General features: G+C 39.7%; 1 protein-coding gene across 1 annotated transcript; it reads right to left on the minus strand.

The window, feature by feature from the left end:
• Positions 1 to 562: 562 nt before the first annotated feature.
• capgb (capping protein (actin filament), gelsolin-like b) lies at positions 563 to 21,511 on the minus strand. Its single transcript, XM_079801480.1, has 9 exons — positions 21,180 to 21,511; positions 15,308 to 15,501; positions 9,191 to 9,345; positions 8,908 to 9,069; positions 8,466 to 8,615; positions 6,914 to 7,000; positions 3,794 to 3,926; positions 1,643 to 1,734; positions 563 to 1,093 (listed from the first exon to the last, which is right to left on the minus strand). The coding sequence occupies exons 2-9, from the start codon at positions 15,498 to 15,500 to the stop codon at positions 1,028 to 1,030; spliced, it is 1,038 nt and encodes a 345-aa protein (XP_079657606.1). The 5' UTR covers position 15,501; positions 21,180 to 21,511; the 3' UTR covers positions 563 to 1,027.
• Positions 21,512 to 21,886: the final 375 nt, after the last annotated feature.

Here is a 21,886-nt window from a genome sequence, read left to right on the forward strand (position 1 = left end):
TTCTCGGCACGTGTCCAGTCTGGTTTCAGATCATGGCTATGGAAGCTTAACTTTCATAGGAATTCATTGAAAAGTTGAAACACCCACTTTGCTCCGCACCGCTCCGTTATGAATGCCCGAGGCCGAGCCAAGCGCATTTACATTCTGTGAGTGAGATCTCTCCCCTATGGGCGGGTTGAAAACATGTGGAACTTGCTCCTTCTACTGGCTGTAGTTTTAGCCTCTGGCCAAAAAATCTTTTTTCCAGACATAAAATGCATAATTCTCTAATCTCAGGGGGACATGAGGGGGGAAAGTACCATCATTTGAATATACTACCGGGTTTCTACTGATACAAAGCTTAATGCTAATCGCTAAAGTAACCCTTTAAATCTAAAGTCGGTAAGCTTTTATTTCTTGTAAGTGTTTTTATGAGTTTATGTAAACCACGTTAACATGCCCTGAATGCTAATGACCCTTAACTGCCCTTACGTAACATCAGTGTCATCTTATCTGTCTAAAGGAGAATTCCAGTGCATTAGCAAGGATGCACGACTGAGAAAAAAATCCCAGAATTCTTTCTTCTTGTTGCAAATGCACTTTATTTCCATGCTGCAGTTACATACACAAAATGAGTAAAAAAAAAGAAGAAGCAACAAGCACACGAGTCTCCACAGAGTTTGTGAAATAGTGCATTGGCTTGAAAAATGGTTAGTAACATTATTCTGTTTTTAAGTAGAAGTGGCATCTACTCCGCGGTTCGTGGTTCTCAAGGTTGCAACATAGATTTGACATTCTCAATCAAAAAGGGAGAAAATAAAAGCTCTTTCAAATTTGTATTGATCAATATAAACATCTTTTAAAAGCCATAAAAATATGGTAACAGACAATTAGCAAAGCCTCGCTCATTCATACGCATGATCTCATGTAATAAAACTGTACATTTGTTTATAATGTAATATCTCTGTGACCTTATTTAAGTAAATTACAGTATCTTTGACCACTGGTTGAGTGCAGTTTATTCTTTGATCATGCAGTGAAATGAGCTTTAATTCCAGTTTTGGAAAAACTGTTTAAAGATAACAGTCTCTCTGCCCTGTGGTAAAATCTCCACCTGTAAGACAGAAAAACAAGGGTAAATATAGCAATGCAAGTAATGCCTCGAAAGGCCAGACCAAACACAATGAATATAGTATAGTATTCCTCAGAACCACTAGCTGTTGTCAAGCAAGATTGCATGATGCATGAATTTAGAAGACAAGGTTAGAGAGTCAGACTGGTAACCCAAAGGTTGCAGGTTCGATTCTCAATACCAGAAAGGGGAAATGAATGAGATACCCCTGACTTGTCCACGGTTTGCAGTGTGTGTGTGTGTGTGTGTGTGTGTGTGTGTGTTCACTACTCACTGCTCTCAATATGTGCACTAACTTGGGTGGGTTAAATGCAGAGGACATTTCGAGAATGGGTTACCATACCTGGCCTTCACATGTCACTTTCACATTCATTTTCATAATATCAGAATCATAATTTTATGCGCATGTCACTGTTTGTTTAAACAGCCAGACTGGGCCAGGCACGATAACATTAGCTCAACCAATGGCATTCGTTTTCCCAGTTCTGTTAGGTGTCACAAGGGTAATTACAAGAATAATTCAGTGCAGACCTGTGTTTTCATCTTGGGGTAATTCATTTGCTGGATGAAGTCATCTGCCATTTTCAGAGCAGCCCTCTTCTCTTCTGCGTTCGCTCCACTTCCTGAGAATCACAGGAAATAACATTTCAGTTATAACACTTATGTATGCATGAAATTTGTATGAAAGATGACTCTAGAGTGTATGAAATACGACTCTAATGCTCACCAAGCATTAATATATAATTTTTATGTATTTATTTATTTGCCTTTACTCCAGTTTTCAGTGTCACATGACCCTTCAGAAATCATTCTAATATGCTGATTTTTTGCTCAAGAAATATTTCTTCTTATTATCATAGTTGAAAACTGCTTAATATTTTAGTGGAAACCGTGATCTTTTTTCAGGATTCTTTGATGAATAGAAAGTTAAAAAGAACAGCATCCATCCATCCATCCATCCATCCATCCATCATCTTCCGCTTATCCGGGGCCGGGTCGCGGGGGACAGTCTAAGCAGAGACGCCCAGACTTCCCTCTCCCTAGCCACTTCCTCCAGCTCTTCCGGGGGAACCCCGAGGCGTTCCCAGGCCAGCCGGAAGACATAGTCCCTCCAGCGTGTCCTAGGTCTTCCCCGGGGCCTCCTCCCGGTGGGACGTCCCTGGAACACCTCCCTGGGAAGGCGTCCAGGAGGCATCCGAAATAGATGCCCGAGCCACCTCAGCTGGCTCTTCTCGATGTGGAGGAGCAGCGGCTCTACTCCGAGTTCCTCCCGAGTGACTGAGCTCCTCACCCTATCTCTAAGGGAGCGCCCAGCCACCCTACGGAGAAAGTTCATTTCGGCCGCCTGTATCCGGGATCTTGTCCTTTCGGTCATGACCCACAGCTCATGACCATAGGTGAGAGTAGGAACGTAGATTGACCGGTAAATCGAGAGCTTTGCCTTGCAGCTCAGCTCCTTCTTTACCACGACAGACCGGTACATCGACCGCATTACTGCAGAAGCTGCACCGATCCGTCTGTCAATCTCCCGTTCCATCCTTCCCTCACTCGTGAACAAGACCCCAATATACCTGAACTCCTCCACTTGAGGCAGGAACTCTCCACCCACCTGAAGCAGGCAAGCCACCCTTTTCCGACTGAGAACCATGGCCTCGGACTTGGAGGTGCTGATTCTCATCCCAGCCGCTTCACACTCGGCCGCAAACCGTCCCAGTGCACGCTGAAGGTCCTGGCTCGAGGAGGCCAACACGACAACATCATCCGCAAAAAGCAGTTACGAAATCGCGTGGTCCCCAAACCGGACACTCTCCAGCCCTTGGCTGCGCCTAGAAATTCTGTCCATAAAAATTATGAACAGAACCGGTGACAAAGGGCAGCCCTGCCGGAGTCCAACATGCACCGGGAACAAGTCTGACTTACTGCCGGCAATGCGGACCAAACTCCTGCTCTGGTCGTACAGGGACCGAACAGCCCTAAGCAGGGGGCCGCCGACCCCATACTCCCAGAGCACCCTCCACAGGATGCCACGAGGAACACAGTCGAATGCCTTCTCCAAATCCACAAAACACATGTGGACTGGTTGGGCAAACTCCCATGAACCCCCCAGCACCCTGGAAAGGGTATAGAGCTGGTCCACACTGTTCCTCCTGAATCCGAGGTTCCACTGTCGGCCGAATTCTCCTCTCCAGTACCCTGGCATAGACTTTCCCGGGGAGGCTGAGAAGTGTGATCCACCTATAGTTGGAACACACTCTCCGGTCCCCCTTCTTGAAAAGAGGGACCACCACCCCGGTCTGAAAAAGAACAGCATTTATTTGAAATAGAACTCTTTCATAACATTATGATTGTCTTTACTGTTGCTTTTGATCAATTGAATGCATCCTCGCTGAACAAATCTTACTTACCCCAAACTTTTGAACGGTAGTGTATATTATATTCATTGTATTCTTTACTTCAATGAGCTCATTGTTTCTGCCTTAAGTTAATAGTCACCTCTGATAACAAATCTAAATTGTAATGTAGACGCATGCGTTTTCTGTAAAGCTGCTTTGAAACAATATGCATTGTGAAAAGTGCTATACAAATAAATGTGAATTGAATTGAAATATATACAGATTAGAAGTAATTAGTTCACCAGACACTTATCGTGTTATTGTGACATGCATGGACAATTTTTCTCACCTTTCCAAACAAAGATCTTTCCATTGGCCCCATTGTCCAGGATAAAGCAGTCATCACGTACCAGCAAGTCCTTGGCAAATGGACTTTTCTCTGATACTTTAGTCAACTTCATTGACCCTGTTGCATCTGAAACCTATAAAGAAATGACAATTTCTTCAGACTGAATGCACGTGAAACATGCAAGGTGTGTTTGTTAGACCTTTTAGGAATTTTAGGAATGTGCATTGAGCAAGTATAGCTATGGATTAGATTCCTAATGGCAAGGATTCATCCGAACATCCACGTGTAGTCTCAAGGGCTGTGTTCCAAATTGCCCCCCTTTTAGGGCAATATTGGAGGGAACAGGCATTTGTAGTGGTGTCCGAAACCATAGTGGATGTTATAGTGCACTCATTCAATCCCATAGTGTGCACCGCAATAACGAGTGTACAACCGATGTACACTAAACGGCTAGAGTGTACCCACAACGCACTGTGGGATTTGCATGCCGAATAAATTCCTGTGTCTCGCCAGAAGATGGCGCCCGCAGCTGAATCATCCATTTATCCATTTTCCAAACCACTGGTCCATTGTGGGTACAGCGTAATAACATACAGGTTGTGATGGATGGATTTATATTAATCATAACTAGCATTTATTTTTCTTGCAGGATTAACATTTATATGCTTTGGAAAACTAAAAGTCCCCAAACCTTGGGCAAAAGTCAGTGTGTGTCTGAATCATATCTGAATATAACTAAAGGGGAAATGAAACTAGACAGATAAGGTGAAGTAATCAAGAAATCAGGATTTTCTTTTACTTTAGACTAGTAAAAGAATGGTTTGCTGAATTATACATATGAAAAACCAATCATATTGTAGAACAATTATGTAATGAATCATGTCACCTTTGCCATGCTCCTATTCTATAAAAACTGTTGTACTCTTTTTGCTGATGGGATTCTTTCTGAAATTTGTCCGAGGTCCTCCGGCGGTGATTCGAAGGCATTGTCTGGAGTCTGTTTGATTATTGTTGCACAGCAGGCTAGACACAAGAGATCTTACTTCTATTCTCAAGTGATAGTGTTTAGTGAAGCACTAGAGACCTTATTCCCGAGTGATAGTGTTCAAAAAGCTCGAGACATCGGGCGACTCCAACAGGTATTGAAGTACGCTTAGTAGAGTATAAATTCGTTGGTGTCTGGGACACCCCTTTTAACTTAAGTCAGGTGCGTAGGGGAAAATCTACCACAAGATATAAATTCCTTTTTAAAGGTATATACATCGTTTCAATGACAGAGTTCAAGATAAGATGGGCGGCAGTGGCTCGGCTCACCAACCGGAAGGTTGGTGGTTCAATCCCCGGTTCCACCTGACCAAGTGTTGACCATGTTGTCCATGTCCATGAGCAAGACCAGGCCCGGTTCCAGAATCAAATCACTGAGGGTGCTTCTGAAATTACTGAGGGTGCTCTAGTAAATGTGCTCCACCATAGCAGTGTAATGTGAGAAATGTATGATTATTTAGTTACTATTCACTTTGTTTTACCAATAATTGGAATTTCAAAAATAGTTTCCTACAAATTGTCTATTGATCTATTAGTCTGCCTTTACATTGCTTTAATGCGTTACTAGTATTTTAATACATCATCTTCCTGAGAACCAGAAAAAAAGGGCTTTTTTTTTTGCCCATTACATTGTTTGGAGCATAAAAAAACCCTCAAATGGATATATATATAAAAAAAATCCTACGTTATATGCTATATCCTCTGCTCTGTAGAGGACACCAGAACTATTTATTGAGAAAATGAAAAAACAAAAATAATGGGTTTTTTTCGGTCACCAGTTTTTTTTAATCCAAACTTTGTATAATGATGATTCTCAATGTTATGAAAGATCTAACAGAATAATTTTATATACCATTTTACTATGCAATATGTGTAAACATGGCCATATGCCATTCCCATTCTATGCAATGCATCTATACACTATATATAATTTGCATATGAATGTGTTTTGGGACAATATGTAATGTAAAAAGACGTGTAATAATATTTTCATATGAATATCCAGACTTAAAACTGTGCATGTTGTCAGAGAAATTTGCTAAAAATATTATGTCCTCTACAGAAGCAAAACCTTAGGTGGATATTTCTGTCTTGTGCAGAGTGGCATTTATATTTAGATGTCACTTCCTAAACTTTGCAGCATGCGATTGGCCGTCGGTCCTCTTAGCAGCAATAGTTTTATTCAATGAATGTTACAGACTGTAGCCTCGAACGTGAGCCAAGATCGCTACGATCACTAAAATGCTGTTGCTTTGTCAGTTCATCGCAATCTCACAAAGCTCCGTTATAAAAATGAACTTGTCAACAATAAATATCTTACTTACATCGTGTCTTGTTAATGAGAGGTTACGATATTATTAAGATATTTAGAAGAATGTTTGTAACAAAGCAGATAGAGCAACCATTGACTACCATAGTAGGGGAAAAAATACTATGGTAGTCAATGGTTGCTCTATCTGTTTTGTTACAAACATTCTTCTAAATATCTTCTTTTGTGTTCAGCAGAACAAAGAAACTAATACAGGTTTGGAACAACTTGCGGGTGAGTAAATGATGACAGAATTTTCATTTTTGGGTGAACTATCCCTTTAACTCAGCACTGAATAGCCTAAAAACGCCGCCGTTTTGAGCAGTGACCATAAATCTTCTTACAACTGGAGCTGCTATCAAACAGCAAGCACAAACTATGCAAAAGTGGCAGCCCTTCTAGTGCACTCAGTGTCCGAATTCGCTCACTCCTTTTCATTCACTTCTTCAAATGGGCTATAGTAGTGGAATAATGTAGGGAACAGTAAATTAGGGTATAGGGGGCGATTTCAAACACAGCTATGGATTTTACACAGTTTAGATCAGGAGTGCAAAACTCAGCTCCTGGAGGTCCACAGCCCTGCAGAGTTTAGCTTCAACCCTGATTAAACAGCTAATCAAGTCCTTCAGGTTTATTTGAAACCTACGGGCATGTGTGTTGGAGCAGAGTTGGAATTAAACGCTACAGGGTTGTGCAAAACTCTGTTCCCTCCAGGAACTCCTGGTCTAAAATGAACACAAACCTAACACATAATGTAGGTGTGGTACCTTATAAAGGGAGGCGGAATTTGATGCATCTGCTTGACTGTCCTCCTCTGGAGTGCTTTCTTTCAGCTCTGGTACTGGACCAAGAACCTGTTCATTATAACAGAAGATAGAGAGGACAAGAGCAACACAGTCAGAGCTCATTGCTTAAAACAGTATTCACAAACATGTTTTTTAGAATCAGAAAGATCTTTATTGCCAAGTATGTTTTCACACACAAGGAATTTGTATATGCTGTATATTGTACTGATAACATGTACTGATATGTTATTTACAGGTGTACAGTTTAAGATATTATTTACAGATGTACTTTTAAGATGTTAATCTGTAAATAACATCTTAAACTGTACACCTGTTTCAGTGGCATATTTTAAAACAAAAAAATTGTGTGTGGGTTTTTGCACTTAAGGTAGAGTAAAGAGAAAAATAATTGAGTGATCAACTCTGAAAATGTGCAAATTAGTTTGCTGTCTGTTCCAGATTTATATTCCAGATGTTATTAGTAATTTTAGCTGAAATATGTCTGACCTGGCAAAATAACTAATAATAACTAATAATTTTCTGGAATGTATGCTGTTCTTTCAGATTTTTAAATTCTGGGCTTTAATTTGAGTGAAAATTGTTTTTCTTTTTGTGAGTGTTTTTCTTTAAAAACACCAACATATCAGCCTTCTGATAATACGGTTTCTGGGTCCAAACCTCTACTCCATTTCAAAAGCCATTAATGAGCACCATTCATTTACATCACACCTTTAAGCTAAGATTTTAAAAACTCACAGTGTACAATACCATCTCCGGACAACAATACTTTAAGAATTGAGAAAAGATGAATCACTGTCTGGCCTACAGAGATTTCGGTATGGAGATAAAGGTTAGGATCATGATTTTTCAGTTTCACTATATTAGCTCAGTTTCTTGCTTCCTTTTGGGACCTGAATGAGCATTTGGACATAGAAATTGTCACACATGAAATCAGACTTAAAGGGTTACACTCTCAAGAAAAGGCACTAAAGACGTCGTTACAAAGTCCATCTCACTACAGTGTTTCAACAATAACTTTATGAAGCGACAAGAATAGTTTTTGTGCGCAAAAACCCCCTAAATAACGACTTATATAGTGATGACGATTTCAAAACACAGCATCATGAAGCTTCGAAGCGTTATGAATCAGTGAGTCGAATCATGATTCGGATCGCGTGTGTCAAACCGCCAAACTGCTGAAATTTGGCGATCCAAACTGCTGAATCGACTCACTGATTCATAACGCTTCGAAGCTTCATGATGCCGTGTTTTGAAATCGTGGCCTTTGGAGGCCTTTCAGAGCCATCAGATTTCAACTAAAATATCTTAATTTGTGTTCCGAAGATGAACGGAGGTCTTACGGGTGTCGAACGACATGAGGGTAAGTAATTAATGACAGAATTTTCATTTTTGGGTGAACTAACCCTTTAACAAGGATTGAAGTGAAGAGTAAAGCTAAAGGATCATAGAAGGGTAGAGTTGACACAGAATTTAATTCATTTATTTTTGCCAAAATACACTGGCCTGTTGTTACCTGTAGCATTTCCTGCGTCTCCTCTCCCTCATTGATGTTAGTGATCTGGGCTTTGCCGTGTCTGTCTGTGTCTCTGATCAGAGTGGCGATCTCCCGCACCTTCTGCTTCTCAAAGATGTTTGCCTGAGATCCTATCCATGACACAATCGTCTGGCGAATCAAAATATTTCATAATAATTATAAAATAAATACATTTCAAATATATGCAGTGTTGTACAATGCAGAGGCGTTTGTTTTTATTTAATCAAAAAAGCATTTATTTGAAATAGGAATATATTTTAGCATTTCAAATGTCTTTTTTTGAATGCATCCTTGCAGAATAAAAGTATTAATTTCTTTCAAACAAACAAACAACAACAAAAACATCTTACTGACCCCAAACTTTTGAACAGAAGCGTATAGAGAGACATACATAGCAATAGTCAAAAAGACAGGAACACACCTCGCCCAGGTCGAGTATGAAGCAGTCCCCTTTGTTAAAGCTCTGCCAGCTCAAATCCACTTCCTTGGCTCTGATGTTGCGCTTCCCTTTGATTTGGTATAACCTCTGAACAGGTCCAGATCCAGACTGTGTTCTTCTGAAGCCAGACTCCACACCTCCCTCCTGTACAAACAGAATAACGTGACTATGAAAGCACTCTTTAAGTAATTATGCATACAGTATTACTGCAACGATCAGTTCATGTACATGTGAGAGAATGTAAACACACACAACCACATCTCACCTTGTAGCTGACTCCTCGAGGGAAGAGGTTCATGAATTCTGGGGACTCGTAGCCCTGAACCTGCCTGTGCTGGACCGGATCTCCACCCAGGAAGTTATCCAGCTGTGTAGCCAACATGGCACAAGCTACCTGCTCATCACGAGACGATTTCTCTCCTAAAAGGAAGAGAGAAAGAGGAAGAGAGAAAATTAGGTTACACTTTATTATGATGGTCCCCTTTAGACAATCTATAAGTACCGTTGTACCGTTGTACCTACATGTCAACTATCTCTCACTGTTAGGAGTAGGGTTAGGGTTAGTACAATAAAGGGTTAGTTACTTGTCTGTTGGGGGGACCATAAAAATAATGTGTAAGCAGATATTAAGCAGACAGTCTAATAATACTCTACTAATATTCTAACGAGACATGTAGGTGCAACATACGACATACTATACAATATACTACAATAGCGGTAGCATATTACCCCCTATACCCTATCGGTAGCAGTCCTGTTCCCCATGTACATACTATGTACTTATTATAGTAATTGCAATAACTGGGTAATAACTAGGTACTACCCCTAAACCTAACCTTAAAGGGATAGTTCACCCAAAAATGAAAATTATCCCCTGATTTATTCACCCTCAAGTCATCCTAGGTATATGACATTCTTCTTTCAGTCGAATACAATCTGAGTTATATTAAAGAAATGTCCTGGCTCTTCCTAGCTTTATAATGGCAGTGAATGGCTGTTTCTGTTTTGAAGTCCATAAAAGTGCTCCACACGGCCCCGGGGGTTAATAAAGGCCTTCTGAAGCGAAGCGATGCGCTTGTGTAAAAAAAAAAAAATCCATATTTAAAAGTTTACAAACTGTAATCTCTAACTTCCACTTACTGTCGTACGCGCGTTCACGAGAGACTGGCGTTCCAGCGTATGATGTAGGACGCAGGCGTAGCATAAGTTCCGGTGACGGAAGCGCAGAGGATAGAGCAAAACAAAACTTGGTTTTCACTAGAACTAGCATATTCTCACAGGAGCGTCCTACGGTGGAATGCCAGTCTCTCGTGAACGCGTTTATAAAGCTTTAAATATGGATATTTTTCTTACATAAACGCATCACTTCGCTTCAGAAGGCCTTTTTTAACCCCCCGGAGCCGTGTGGAGCACTTTTATGATGGATAGATGCACATTTATGGACTTCAAAACCATTCGCTGCCATAATATAGCTTGGAAGAGGCAGGACATTTTAATATAACTCTGATTGTATTCGTCTGAAAGAAGAATGTCATATACACCTAGAATGGCTTGAGGGTGAATGAATCATGGGATAATTTTCATTTTTGGGTGAACTATCCCTTTAACCCAGTTACCTTATATTAATCAGTACTTTCTTAGATAAGTACACAGTAAGTGCATGAAAGTGCACATACTGTCAAATAAAGTGCAACCGAATGTCTAAAGGGAACCATCATAATAATGTTTATGTTAAATATTATTAGCCTGTTACCGTTAGTTAATAAAAATACAATTGTTCATTGTCTGGTCATGTTAGGATACAGTGCCTTAACCAATGCTTACAGATACAGCTTTTGATTATTTTGAAATTAACAATAAGATTACACTCTAAAACAAAAAAGGTTCTAAATGGCACCAAAATTGGTTCTTCGTCGTAATCACAGAGGAACCACTTTGTGCTATATAGCACCATATCTTAACATGTTTTGTATATGGTATCGGTGCTATATAGCACCTTCGTCAAAGAACTGGTGAAGAACCTCTGAAGAACCACTGAAGAACCACTGAAGCACCAAAATTGGTGCTATATAGCTCTTAAAAAGGTTCCCCTATGATTACGAGCCAAGAACCATTTTTGGTGCTATATAGAACCTTTTTTTTTGAGTTTAACAATTGCTGTATAAGTACTGTTTATTTTTAGTTCATGTTAACAAATGTAGTTAATGTTAACAAAAGAAACCTTATTGTAGTGTTGGAATCCGTATGGAATCCACTCATATAATTCACTTAACAAACTTTCTCTCCTACATGCCAATAAAAAAAGTCAGCAAACACAAATAAGAGAAAGGAAACCCTGTGTGTGCTAACACTAAGTGCAATTTTGCACAATTCTGCCCTGTATGATATGCCACCAACGCAGCCACTTCCTCTGCACCTCTGAGCGACAGTTTTCTGAGCTGAGCTGTTTGACTTAAATGCAAGGTAGTTTGTGGTAGGGCTGGGAGACTGGTCAAATGTTATTTTCAGTTATTAGTTTTCCTTTCAACAATTATGACAAAAAGATCATTAAGATAAAATGATTCTTAAGCCGCAATCCATTTAGCAATGATGCTCTTGTTTTGTATTTGTCGTTGCCTGGAATCCAACAAACACACATAAACTATGCTAGCCAATAAATGTCCTTGGCCTGTTTTTGCCTGCATTGTTGTCGCTCGGGACAGAAACATGGCACACATCTATAAACCAAACGCCACCCTTTCCTTTACAGCGGTGTGCTTTTGCCCCTTCCTAAATGTTTAGCAATTTTCAGTAGGTTGTTGGAGTGCCTTACAACCTAGTTGATCATTTACTTTTTTATTTGTTATGCATTTAAATGTACAATAATAATGTATTTATTTATTTGTAACTTATTAACTTTTATATTTATTTATTCATTTTTCCCCTTAAGGTTAAATGAAATATACTGTTAAAAAGTTAATCATGATGTTTCCAAAGTCAATGAGTAATAGTAAAACAATCATGCTCTCAATATTGACCAGGAGAATCATGATTTTGGTTTTTGGTCCATAATCGAGCAGTGGTACTATGTGTTGGAGCCAAGTTTGAATGTTTGAATTGTATTTTTAACTTAATTGTTGACTTAAACTATGGTTTAATATGTTTTTGATGAATTTAAAGGAGATTACTTTTATTTTGTAAGGTGACTGGCAGATTGGAGTCAGGTGTGAAGGTGGTGAGAGCAAATAGCTTTCAACCACACATTGTTTGATTGACCAATATTAACCTTTTTATTGCTTTTTTTTGAAAATAAAATAACATTACCATTGGGTATAGAGGTAATTTCTTGGATTATCAAAGAATCTTTCAACCTTTACACAAGATGGGTGACTTTAATTTTGTATTAATTGTGAACAAAAAGCCCCTACACTACGTACAATCTATTATGTAAACATGTAGAACATGTTGGTATTGTCTCTGCAGTAGAAGGTTCATTATGAATGAATGATATGGTGGGGTTAGGAACTGAGACCAGGTATTCTGAGTAATGAAGAGATGGGGGTGTTTATGGATAAGGGATGGTTAATGAAAAGGCATGAGAGAAGATGTCTCATCATGCTGACAACCAGCTCAGTGTTACCTAAAGCACCGGATACACCATAAGACAATAGACCTAACTGAAGTCCTGTCACAGGCCTGCTGAAACATTAATGACCTATGAAAACACTCGCCCATGCCTTTTTCCCTTGGGACTCTTCCCTGTTCATCCCTCTCTCCAGTCTATCAGTCGTTCTATCCTAACTTTCTGTGCACTCGCACAGACTGGGTCAGGCCCACTCGACAGTGTGATCAAGCATATTGTTTATCTCTGTCTTTCAGACCCCATACCTCGACACATGATGAGCACGAATCATGACTGACTGACCCTGACCTTGGCTTCACTTCTTGCTATATACTGTGTATCCTCAAGCCATATATAATGTTGTTATATGATAGTTTTTTTAAAGAATCTTTGTGAATCTTTTTTTCCCATAAAATAGCCATATTTAATGGCTAAAACACTTTATTCATTCATTTATTTAAATGAATAAAAAGAAAAGTGGTATAAGCATTTAAAGCGCACTATGTACATTTTTTTTCAGTAAAATATCCAAAAACCACTAGGCCAGTGTTATATATTTTGTTCAGTTGAGTACTTACAATATCCCAAATGTTTCCAACTATTTGTAAATCGTGAGTAAAATGCTATTTTAACCAAGGAACCGGGACATGTGAGGGAGACGTTACCCTCGGTTTCCTTTTTTATTTTGCAGAAACGCTTTAGGCCCTGTCCCAAATGCTTTAAATGCTTCATGTGCACTTTTGGTCTTGTGGACTTACAATGGCCGCTGCGTGCGCGTTTCTATTAAGTCCATGAGACCGCAGGGTGTCCCATGTGTCATTTTAGGTCTCAGAAGGGTGCTCGCGAGCGCCTCCTTTGAGGTCGATATGCGCCCTCGATGCGCACTTCTACGCAGCGGACTTCTTCCCGGCAGTCAAAGCGGTTTTTCGTCGTGAAAGTGCGGACTCAGAGGAAGACTGTGAGGGTTTAGGCTGTCATTTGGGACAGGGCCCCAGTCAGATGTATCTAATATGGCCCTGTCCCAAATGGAACCCTAAACCCTCACAGTCACACACTTTCTCTGAGTCCGCACTTTCACGACGTAATGCCGCTTTGACTGCCGGGAAGAAGTCCGCTGCGTAACCCGCACAAGTGCAGGCTCGGCAGAAGTGAGCATCGAGGGCGCATATCGACCTCAAAGGGGGCGCTCGCGAGCACCCTTCTGAGACCTAAAATTACAAATGGGACACACTACAGTCTCGTGGACTTAACGGACACGCGCACGCACATGAATGGTGCAATTTGGGACAGGCCCTCTGATAAACAGAGCTGCGTTACCTCATACTCATGACCGGACAAGCGGAAATGGCACCGGCGACTGTGTCATAATAAAAGTCCCGCTGCGCGTGAGGCGTGTGTTGCCTTCATCTTATTAACAATCGATCCAGCGGCCTTTCTCAGCTCCACAACACTCTGTCCTGCTCTGCTTCATACTACAGTAACGTTAATAATCGCATCCATGAACATGATTTCTGCCCGAGTCCTATCCCGATTCTTTTCCACCGGCTGTGAGGTGAAGACCACATGTCCCAAGATTCTGCGCTCAAACGTGGCGTCATCAAACTACGCCTTTGTTTTGAATAGGCGACCTCTAGCGGACGGAAAAGTCACATAATGCATCTTTAAGACTTTTTGTGCATTGTTTTCCCATAAAACAATAGTTCATAGTGACCATGTCTGTCCAGCTTCAAAAGTAACAAACAAACATAAATAAATAACAGTACCATGAATTCAGGTCACCCAAAAATTCGTAAAAGTAAAAAAAAAAATTATAGTAGTATTGTAAATAAATAATAATGACATAATTAGCTTTAAGTCATTAGCATGATGTTGAATTTTGTGAATTAAAGCGGGAATTCACTACTGGCTTTTGTAATGAAACTTGGCTTTCTATGCAGTAGAAAAGCAAAATATTCTCATGATTAGAGAAAAAAGGGAAACAAAGGGCTGTGGTGTTCCCTTTTTGCCAAAAACTTAAACTTTTGATTTTGGCACCACCCTTCTGTGAGTCCAATGGTCTTTGGGCGGGAAAACCAAAATGCGGAAGTTTGATCTGTAGTTTCAACGAAATCCCTGGAGCTGTCAAAAGTCCACTAGATTATGTCAAATCATGCTGTGCACTTTTGCTGACAAACGGCTATATTAGGGTGCAGGTAACACAGAGAAAGATTGTTAATTTATTGACATATATTACCAACATTGCAACAATACAAATCAAGTTGAAAATCTGCTAACTTATCGTTTAAATGTTGATGCATTCTAATGCGTTTTCAGGCCACATGTTCTGTCCCTTTAAAACCAAGAGTTTCATGTCAAATTTCACGAGAATCAGATAGAATAAAATGTATGCGTATTTGGCATGCTGTCCGAGGGGATGGCTCCGACCTCGGAATTTTGGCCTGAACCCAGAGTACTCCTCCCATATCTCTGATTAGGATAGTTAACCAAGCAAATGTGAGGAGACGGGGTGGTGGTGGGATGCAGGAAACTGTCGAGGGACAAAGGTGAGTCGGCTATGTATATACAGTATATAGGACTCATCTCGTACTGATTGGATAGGCAATTTGAACATGTTCCTCCCGAACTTTGTTTAGAAAACATTATTAAAAAATACTGAACCCTACTTGCCATATGATGCTAATCATTAAAAGTATGACATGTCATCAAATACTAAATTGTGTATCCTGTATCTTTCAGACTGCAAAATGAACCAATGGAGAAAATCATCAGCTATCATCTCACCAATCCACATGTGGAGATCTGCACCCTGGTCACCCCGATTATCCAGCACAAGGTAGGAGTCACCATTGAAGAAAGCTCCCACCTCAGCTTTATCCAGAGGAACAGCCTTCATCTTCTCCACTCGCCAACATCTCAGCCCCGGCTGCCTAATCTCATCCCCAAACTGCCCTGGAGCGGCCTGAAATCGGAGCATTCTGCAGAGAGACAGAACAAATTGTGAGAAGGGGAGGATCAAAAAACAATAGAAGATGAAGTACTACAGGCAGCAGAAATCTACTGCATAGATGAATAAAAAGAGTCATTCTTTGTCCTGAACTATGTTTTGAAAGCTGAAGAAGACTTGAGGGCAGTGTTTCCCAGTCCTGTTCCTAGAGAATTCCAGTGTTATATATCCCAACCAGTTGATGAGCTGAATCAGGAACAAGGTTAGGACACATTGGGTGATTCTCAATTTGAAGGCTGCGTCCTATAAAGGCCCGTTCACACCAAGAACAATAACTATAAAGATAACTATATTAGTGTCCACAGACTCCACACCAGCAGATATCTCATTTTATTCTAAGCGCATGCTTGTCTGTGGCTTTAAATGCTCGAGTTTGTTACAGCAGGATGGATTCTGATTGGCTGTCAATGTTTTTATCGTTCATCAGCTGGAAAATTGTTCTGAAAATGATTCCATATACGTAGATGCCACATTCGACCACTCCAGACAGACTTTTAATGTTTTTACTTTTACTGTGGTACATTTTTAATGTCGTCTCAGCTGACACCTTTGTCTTATTGTATTGTGTTTGTGTTAGTTTATCAAAATCATCTGCTGAAGTATATTTCATATATAGATATTCATACATGCGTCAAACTACTGTTGCAGGCGCTCAGTCAACTTGCTTTCGAATGTTGACAGACCGCCCCAATATGGCGGACAACTTATATATATTTTCCAACGATATCAGTTCTCAGTGCTGTTATCGTTATAGCTGTGGTGTGAACTCTGCTATTCTTTAATATTGTTTTGGAGCAGTTTTTCATCATCTTTCTTAAATGTATTTTCCACACCATTTTGCAAAAAAAGAGCAGCATGCTTCATAATAAAAACCTACTAGTCATTTGGCTTCTGGGACGATGGGTACTCCATTGTAGCTTGACTCCTCTCACCAAGAGAGCTATCAGTTAAAGACTCCTGTTATCTGATTGGTTCTTTGACCTGTCAGTAACTTGACTGCCAAAACACACGGTTTGGATTCTGGAAATCTGTTTGTTTGGACACTACAGTGTCGGTGTGAACATGAAAGCATGTCTATTCCAGCATACTGCTGCCAATAAAACACTCAAGACAATAAGGATACATAAGCATGAGGATGAGTTTTGGTTCTATTATTCTTTGTAAAGCTGCTTAAGCCATATGCAAATGAACTGAAGTACACAGGCTGAAAAACAGCACCTTATAATCAAATGTTTCAATTAGTATGTAGACCAAAGTAAATCAATCATTGCTAATATAAGATAGGATATCATCTTTGATAGGCACACGGATTTACAACGTAAATATTGGCGCTGCAAATAAACTGGTATGGTACAAATAAATCAATCAGTCTAATTAGGCTCTTCTTGTAATGGTCTGACACTGAGAGGAGCTCTAGAACAGACTCAGAGCTGCATTACTTCACTCTCATTTAAAGAAGAGGCCTTTTATGTCACTCCAAGACATGCCATACGGAGAGTCAGACATGTCCACGTCTATGCTCACATAGTTACGGTTGTGAACACATATGAAACAACAATGGCAGAGTTCAACTGCGCGGTTGGCTGCTCCTCCTTCTTTATCTGTTCATTCAGTGCTGCAGATTCTGTTTAGTCACTGCTAGTGCTAGGCATGACCAAAGGTATGACACCTCGTAAACTGCAAGGAAGCATTAACAGGGAACAACCCCTAATAAATATTATGATTCATTTGTAGCTATTCCTAGTTCACTTTATGATACAAATTCATGATCGTTTTTAAAATCAGACGTAGGCTAAATTTAAATTCCAATAGCTAGAAACGTCTTTCTAAACGTCATTAAATACCCATTATTGACACTTTATTTCCACTTTTTGAAAATTTTCTTATTTTTTTTAATTCAAAACAAATGCTACTCCAAATGGAAAGGGAGAAGAATGAGTTCAGAAAAAGGCGAATTTGAACTTGTGTTGGTCATGTCAAAAGCTGGCGCTACCCGCCTCCGCGGGTTCTGTTTTCAGTGGGATTTCATTTTCATTGTCTGGCTCAATCACATAATGGTAGTGGGCGGAGTTAGTGTACATTTCCAACAAGGTGGGCTATTGGCACTTGGTGATTAACCATACACATCATGTTTTTAATGAATGTGCCCTCGTTATCTTTAATCAAAATAACTTCCCCTCGCTCTTGCAACAATGTCTTTTCTCTCTCTGATGACGTGTTAACTTGCACAAGGGCGGGACTCACATGACATCACAGCAACAGCAAACCACAATGATCCAATCAATTCCAGAGGGACAAAATCAAGTCCCACTCTACTTTTTTTTTGTTTGTTTGTTCGAGAAGCTGTTTTAGTCAGATCTAAGTCACAATAGGAAGAAAAGACTATCACAACTTCCGTTTCATGCCAACTAACCAATTCATCTGATTAGACATGTGTCCTCCATGTCATGAACAAGCAACGGCCTCAGTGTTCACAATGTCCCACCTCATTGAGTGCTTTAACACCCTACCCTCACACTAAATTCATTGGTTTATCAAGGAAACAGATGTTAAAATGTCTCAGCAAAAAATAACCAACAGCGTGTATGAATTGCCCAACTACAGTGAGTCATGTAGAACCACAGAGCAAAGCTGACACAATCTGTTTCCTGCGTCAAGTTTCTGATCAGGTAAGAAAATTGGCGAAAAGTACTCGGATGATTCCGAGGTCCTTCTATAAACATTTGTGAAAGAATGGGTCGCTCTCAGGAGCTCCATGAATTCAAGCGTGGTACCGTGATAACACGACAATAACAACATGGCAGATGGGAGTATACTGGATTTCATTCATACTACACAAATACATACAACATTGTACATACTTTTTAGTGGTCGCAAAGACCAACTCAGACAGTATGTGATTTCAGACGTAGCTTAAAGCTACACTGTGTGATATTTTCCCCCATCTAGCGGTGAAAAGGTATATGACCATCCAGTGAATATTAGTTTCTGTTCCTCTCAATTCCGATTTCGTTTTAACTCCTACGGTGGCCGATTTAAAAAAATGGCTTCCAGTTCGACCTCGTCCACATCCGACACGGCGCCATCGAGTGTTAAATTTACGGGTATGTCCCTCTTTGGCTAATGTACTTTCAAGACGGAGGCGCAACATGGTGACCGGCATTCGAACCCCTCACCCGTATGCATTTTCAATGGCATATTATAAACTTACGAGAATACTTTATTACTTGAAAGAAGTAAATATACATTAATGAGCACATATATTTTTGAAAGAAATAAGTGTTTTTAGCTAAGAATAAACTAAAAAAGTTACACAGGGTAGCTTTAAGAGTAGGTATGGAATTTTTAAGAAGAACCTAATTTGCAACTGTTAAAAAAAAAGTTCCATAAAGTATGAATGAACGCAGTCCGACCATAGGCCTTCTACATCCACCATGGCACTGTTATGTGATCTGTGACATCACTTCCCCTGCCATTCAAAGTTGTACATTAATGCACACTTCGATCTGGTATTTTTCACCTGTGAATAATACTACCAAGTCGTGTATACTAATTATCAATCTAAATTAATCTACTGCGAAACATAGGAGCTTGTTACTGGGACGTAACAGACCTGTGTGTTTTGTATCACTAGTGCAGTGTCCGTTCTCAGAGCATATACGCCCTGCCTGCGTGAGGAGCGCCACTTCTCGAGATTCGAGCTTCGAATATTCGGTGTTGATTACTACCGAAGCTTCGAAGCTCAAAAAACGGTGTCCGGAACAGCCCTACTAATTTCACATACTGCTTTTCATTTACAACATAAGATAAGTATGCATAATCAAATGTGGGCATTGTTTTCAGACATGTTTCCTGAACACTCCCCCCATCTGCCATTGGCCAACAAGACATAGTCCCGCCCCCTCTGTCACACCATTGGCTGACTGAGTGTCGCTAATGTGGACTGGGAATGATGTTCAAATCAAAAACTTTTGACAGCGCCAGCTCCGCCACAGTGTAACACTTTTTCGGTATATCATCCTACGAATGGTTTATTTATAGTTGTCAATGCATATTAAGTTGTGATATGAGTGAAATAAAATATAAAAATACATAGGCTATATAAAAAAAGATGTTAATTGGAGCTTTATAGTAGGCTATTAAAAAAAATACACAACTTTAAGTTTTAAACTGATCTCAAATGTACTGACTCAAGATTTGTTGCACTGAAAACAATAGTAGGCTATCTACTATAGAACATCAAATATGACAAACACACAGGTACATCGCAGGATAGTGGAGACAGTGGCGGTCCACTATTTGAAGACAGTGATGCCAACAGAAGCTCACAGCCTCCCCTTATAAGTAACGAGTGTGCTGAGCACTCAAAGCTAAGAAACACTAGTCCACTTAACTGCAAAACCCCGTCGGCCTGCTCCGGCATGCTTTCTGAGTCCGGCTCCATTCTGCCTTTTCCAGTGTGTATGTGTGCGAGTTCACCTGGCCTGGTTAGCTTATATGTGTCCAGTAACTGGACACGGGGGAATAATCCGAGCGGCCCTGCCGAGGACGCCCCATAGCGAGGAGAGTCGGGTTGCCTGACAAACGCTAAACACTAGCGTGATAATTACTGCAAGGCACCGTCCATCTTTCCTCCACTCATCAGAGGGAGTTGATGGAGGAAACACGGTAAAACAGGGTTTTTGTTTCTAGGACAAAAAGTTACAGAGCCCAGAAAGAGATGGAACTAGTACCAGTTTTTTTATTTTTATATTAAAATTGAATTATCATTTATGTTATAATGTTATAATTTTTAGTATTAGCATATCTATTTTAATAGATTTGACTAACAGAAGCTTGGCCTATTGGCTTGCAAATTATAAAACGCAAAATACCTGTCATGTAGACAAAATTACAAAAACTATGAACTAGAGGTACGCAAAACCTCTAGTTTAAAAAAAAAAAGTCAAAACAGTTATAATGTAGGGCCTAACGTAATCATTTTTAATAGTAGGCCTAGGCTAGGCGCTTGGCTGGCCCAGTGCTTTTAAAACAAACGCAAATAAACAGGCGATTTAAATAATCGCATAAATTATCACAGTGTTATTACATAACATTTTTATTACAAAAACGGATAGAGAGAGAGAGATGCATATCGTGAACTGATAAATTGCAAAAGACAAGGGTGGAGCCATCAAAATATTTTACATGAACTATAAGAAAGAACTGCAATAAAGTTTGAAAAGCCAAAAAAAAAAAAAAAAAAAAAAACCGGAGGAAGGGATTGTTTAGTAGTGTACAAAAAAGCGCGCTATTTATGGTTGTGCATTTCATTTCATTTGAGAAGCTCAGGTTCCCTATTTTAAAAACTCCACGACCAAGCCAAAATCAAAATGTGCAAAATATTTTTACTAACTTTTAAAGTTTAAAATGTTAATGAGTAGCATTTCTAAACTCTACAAACCCTACTTGTACATCTACTTTAAAAAATAAGCTAGTTGTGAAACTAAGGTGTGGAGTTTTGGGAGTGTCTCCTATATCTAAACTTGACTTTGCTCTAAAAATGAATGAATTTGGCACAACAGGGATTCAGCCGTGAAGAGCTGGTTTGAGGGTCGTGTGTATAATTAGTGAATTTATGAGTATTTTGTATGGATTTTCAGTTCTTACCTTGCTGTTGTTGAAGGTAGACCCTGCAGAGTTTCAAGAAAGAAAGGAAGAGATTTTGTAGAGGAGAGACAAAATCACTTCCTGCATTAGTTCTGGCCCAGCCCCTTTAAATACACCCCCACCTAAACAAACAGATGTCAAAAGAATCAGGCAAAAATAGGCAATAGCACAAGAGTGAAATTCACATATTTGTTAATAGTTAAACAAATGATTTGCTTGTTTTGAATAAATTTGACTACAGGAAAACCCTCACGGACGGTGCGGACTAAAAAAAGGGAATATTTAAAAAAAAAAAAATCAAGTTCAGCCAGAGGATTTTTTGTTTCTCCTGTTACATATGAGTCACACCCAGTCAGTCACAAACACATTCATGATAATGTCAGGGCTTGCCTATGGACACAAACCAAATGAATATAATAAAATAGATAAGCCTAAAACCTGGAAAGCCTGTATCTGATCTTAGAGCTGTAATTCATTCTTGAAACTTTAAAAAAGGAATTCCAGGGTGAGACTGTAGTTATTTAGCAAGAGGTATCTATGATAATGCACATATTAATCTTCTAGAAATTTAAAATGGGAAATTTGATAATAGCTGAGTATAGAAAATCAAGTGGTGCCACTTATGGAAATCACTCGTCTTTAGCTTTGACAGACTGTAAATCATAAAGTTAAAACCTAAACACAAAGTCTATTGAATAAAGTCATGT

Source organism: Gobio gobio, assembly GCF_949357685.1.
Source record: "Gobio gobio genome assembly, chromosome: 20".
NCBI lineage: Eukaryota > Metazoa > Chordata > Actinopteri > Cypriniformes > Gobionidae > Gobio > Gobio gobio.

Excerpts from the sequence above, each read along its gene's own strand:
- capgb (XM_079801480.1), bottom strand. The coding sequence starts at position 15,500 with ATGCTCCGATTTCAGGCCGCTCCAGGGCAGTTTGGGGATGAGATTAGG. Across the intron at positions 7,001-8,465 it reads AGACGCAGGAAATGCTACAG|GTTCTTGGTCCAGTACCAGA; the intron begins GTAACAACAGGC and ends TATAATGAACAG. Across the intron at positions 1,094-1,642 it reads ACCCCAAGATGAAAACACAG|GTGGAGATTTTACCACAGGG; the intron begins GTCTGCACTGAA and ends TCTGTCTTACAG.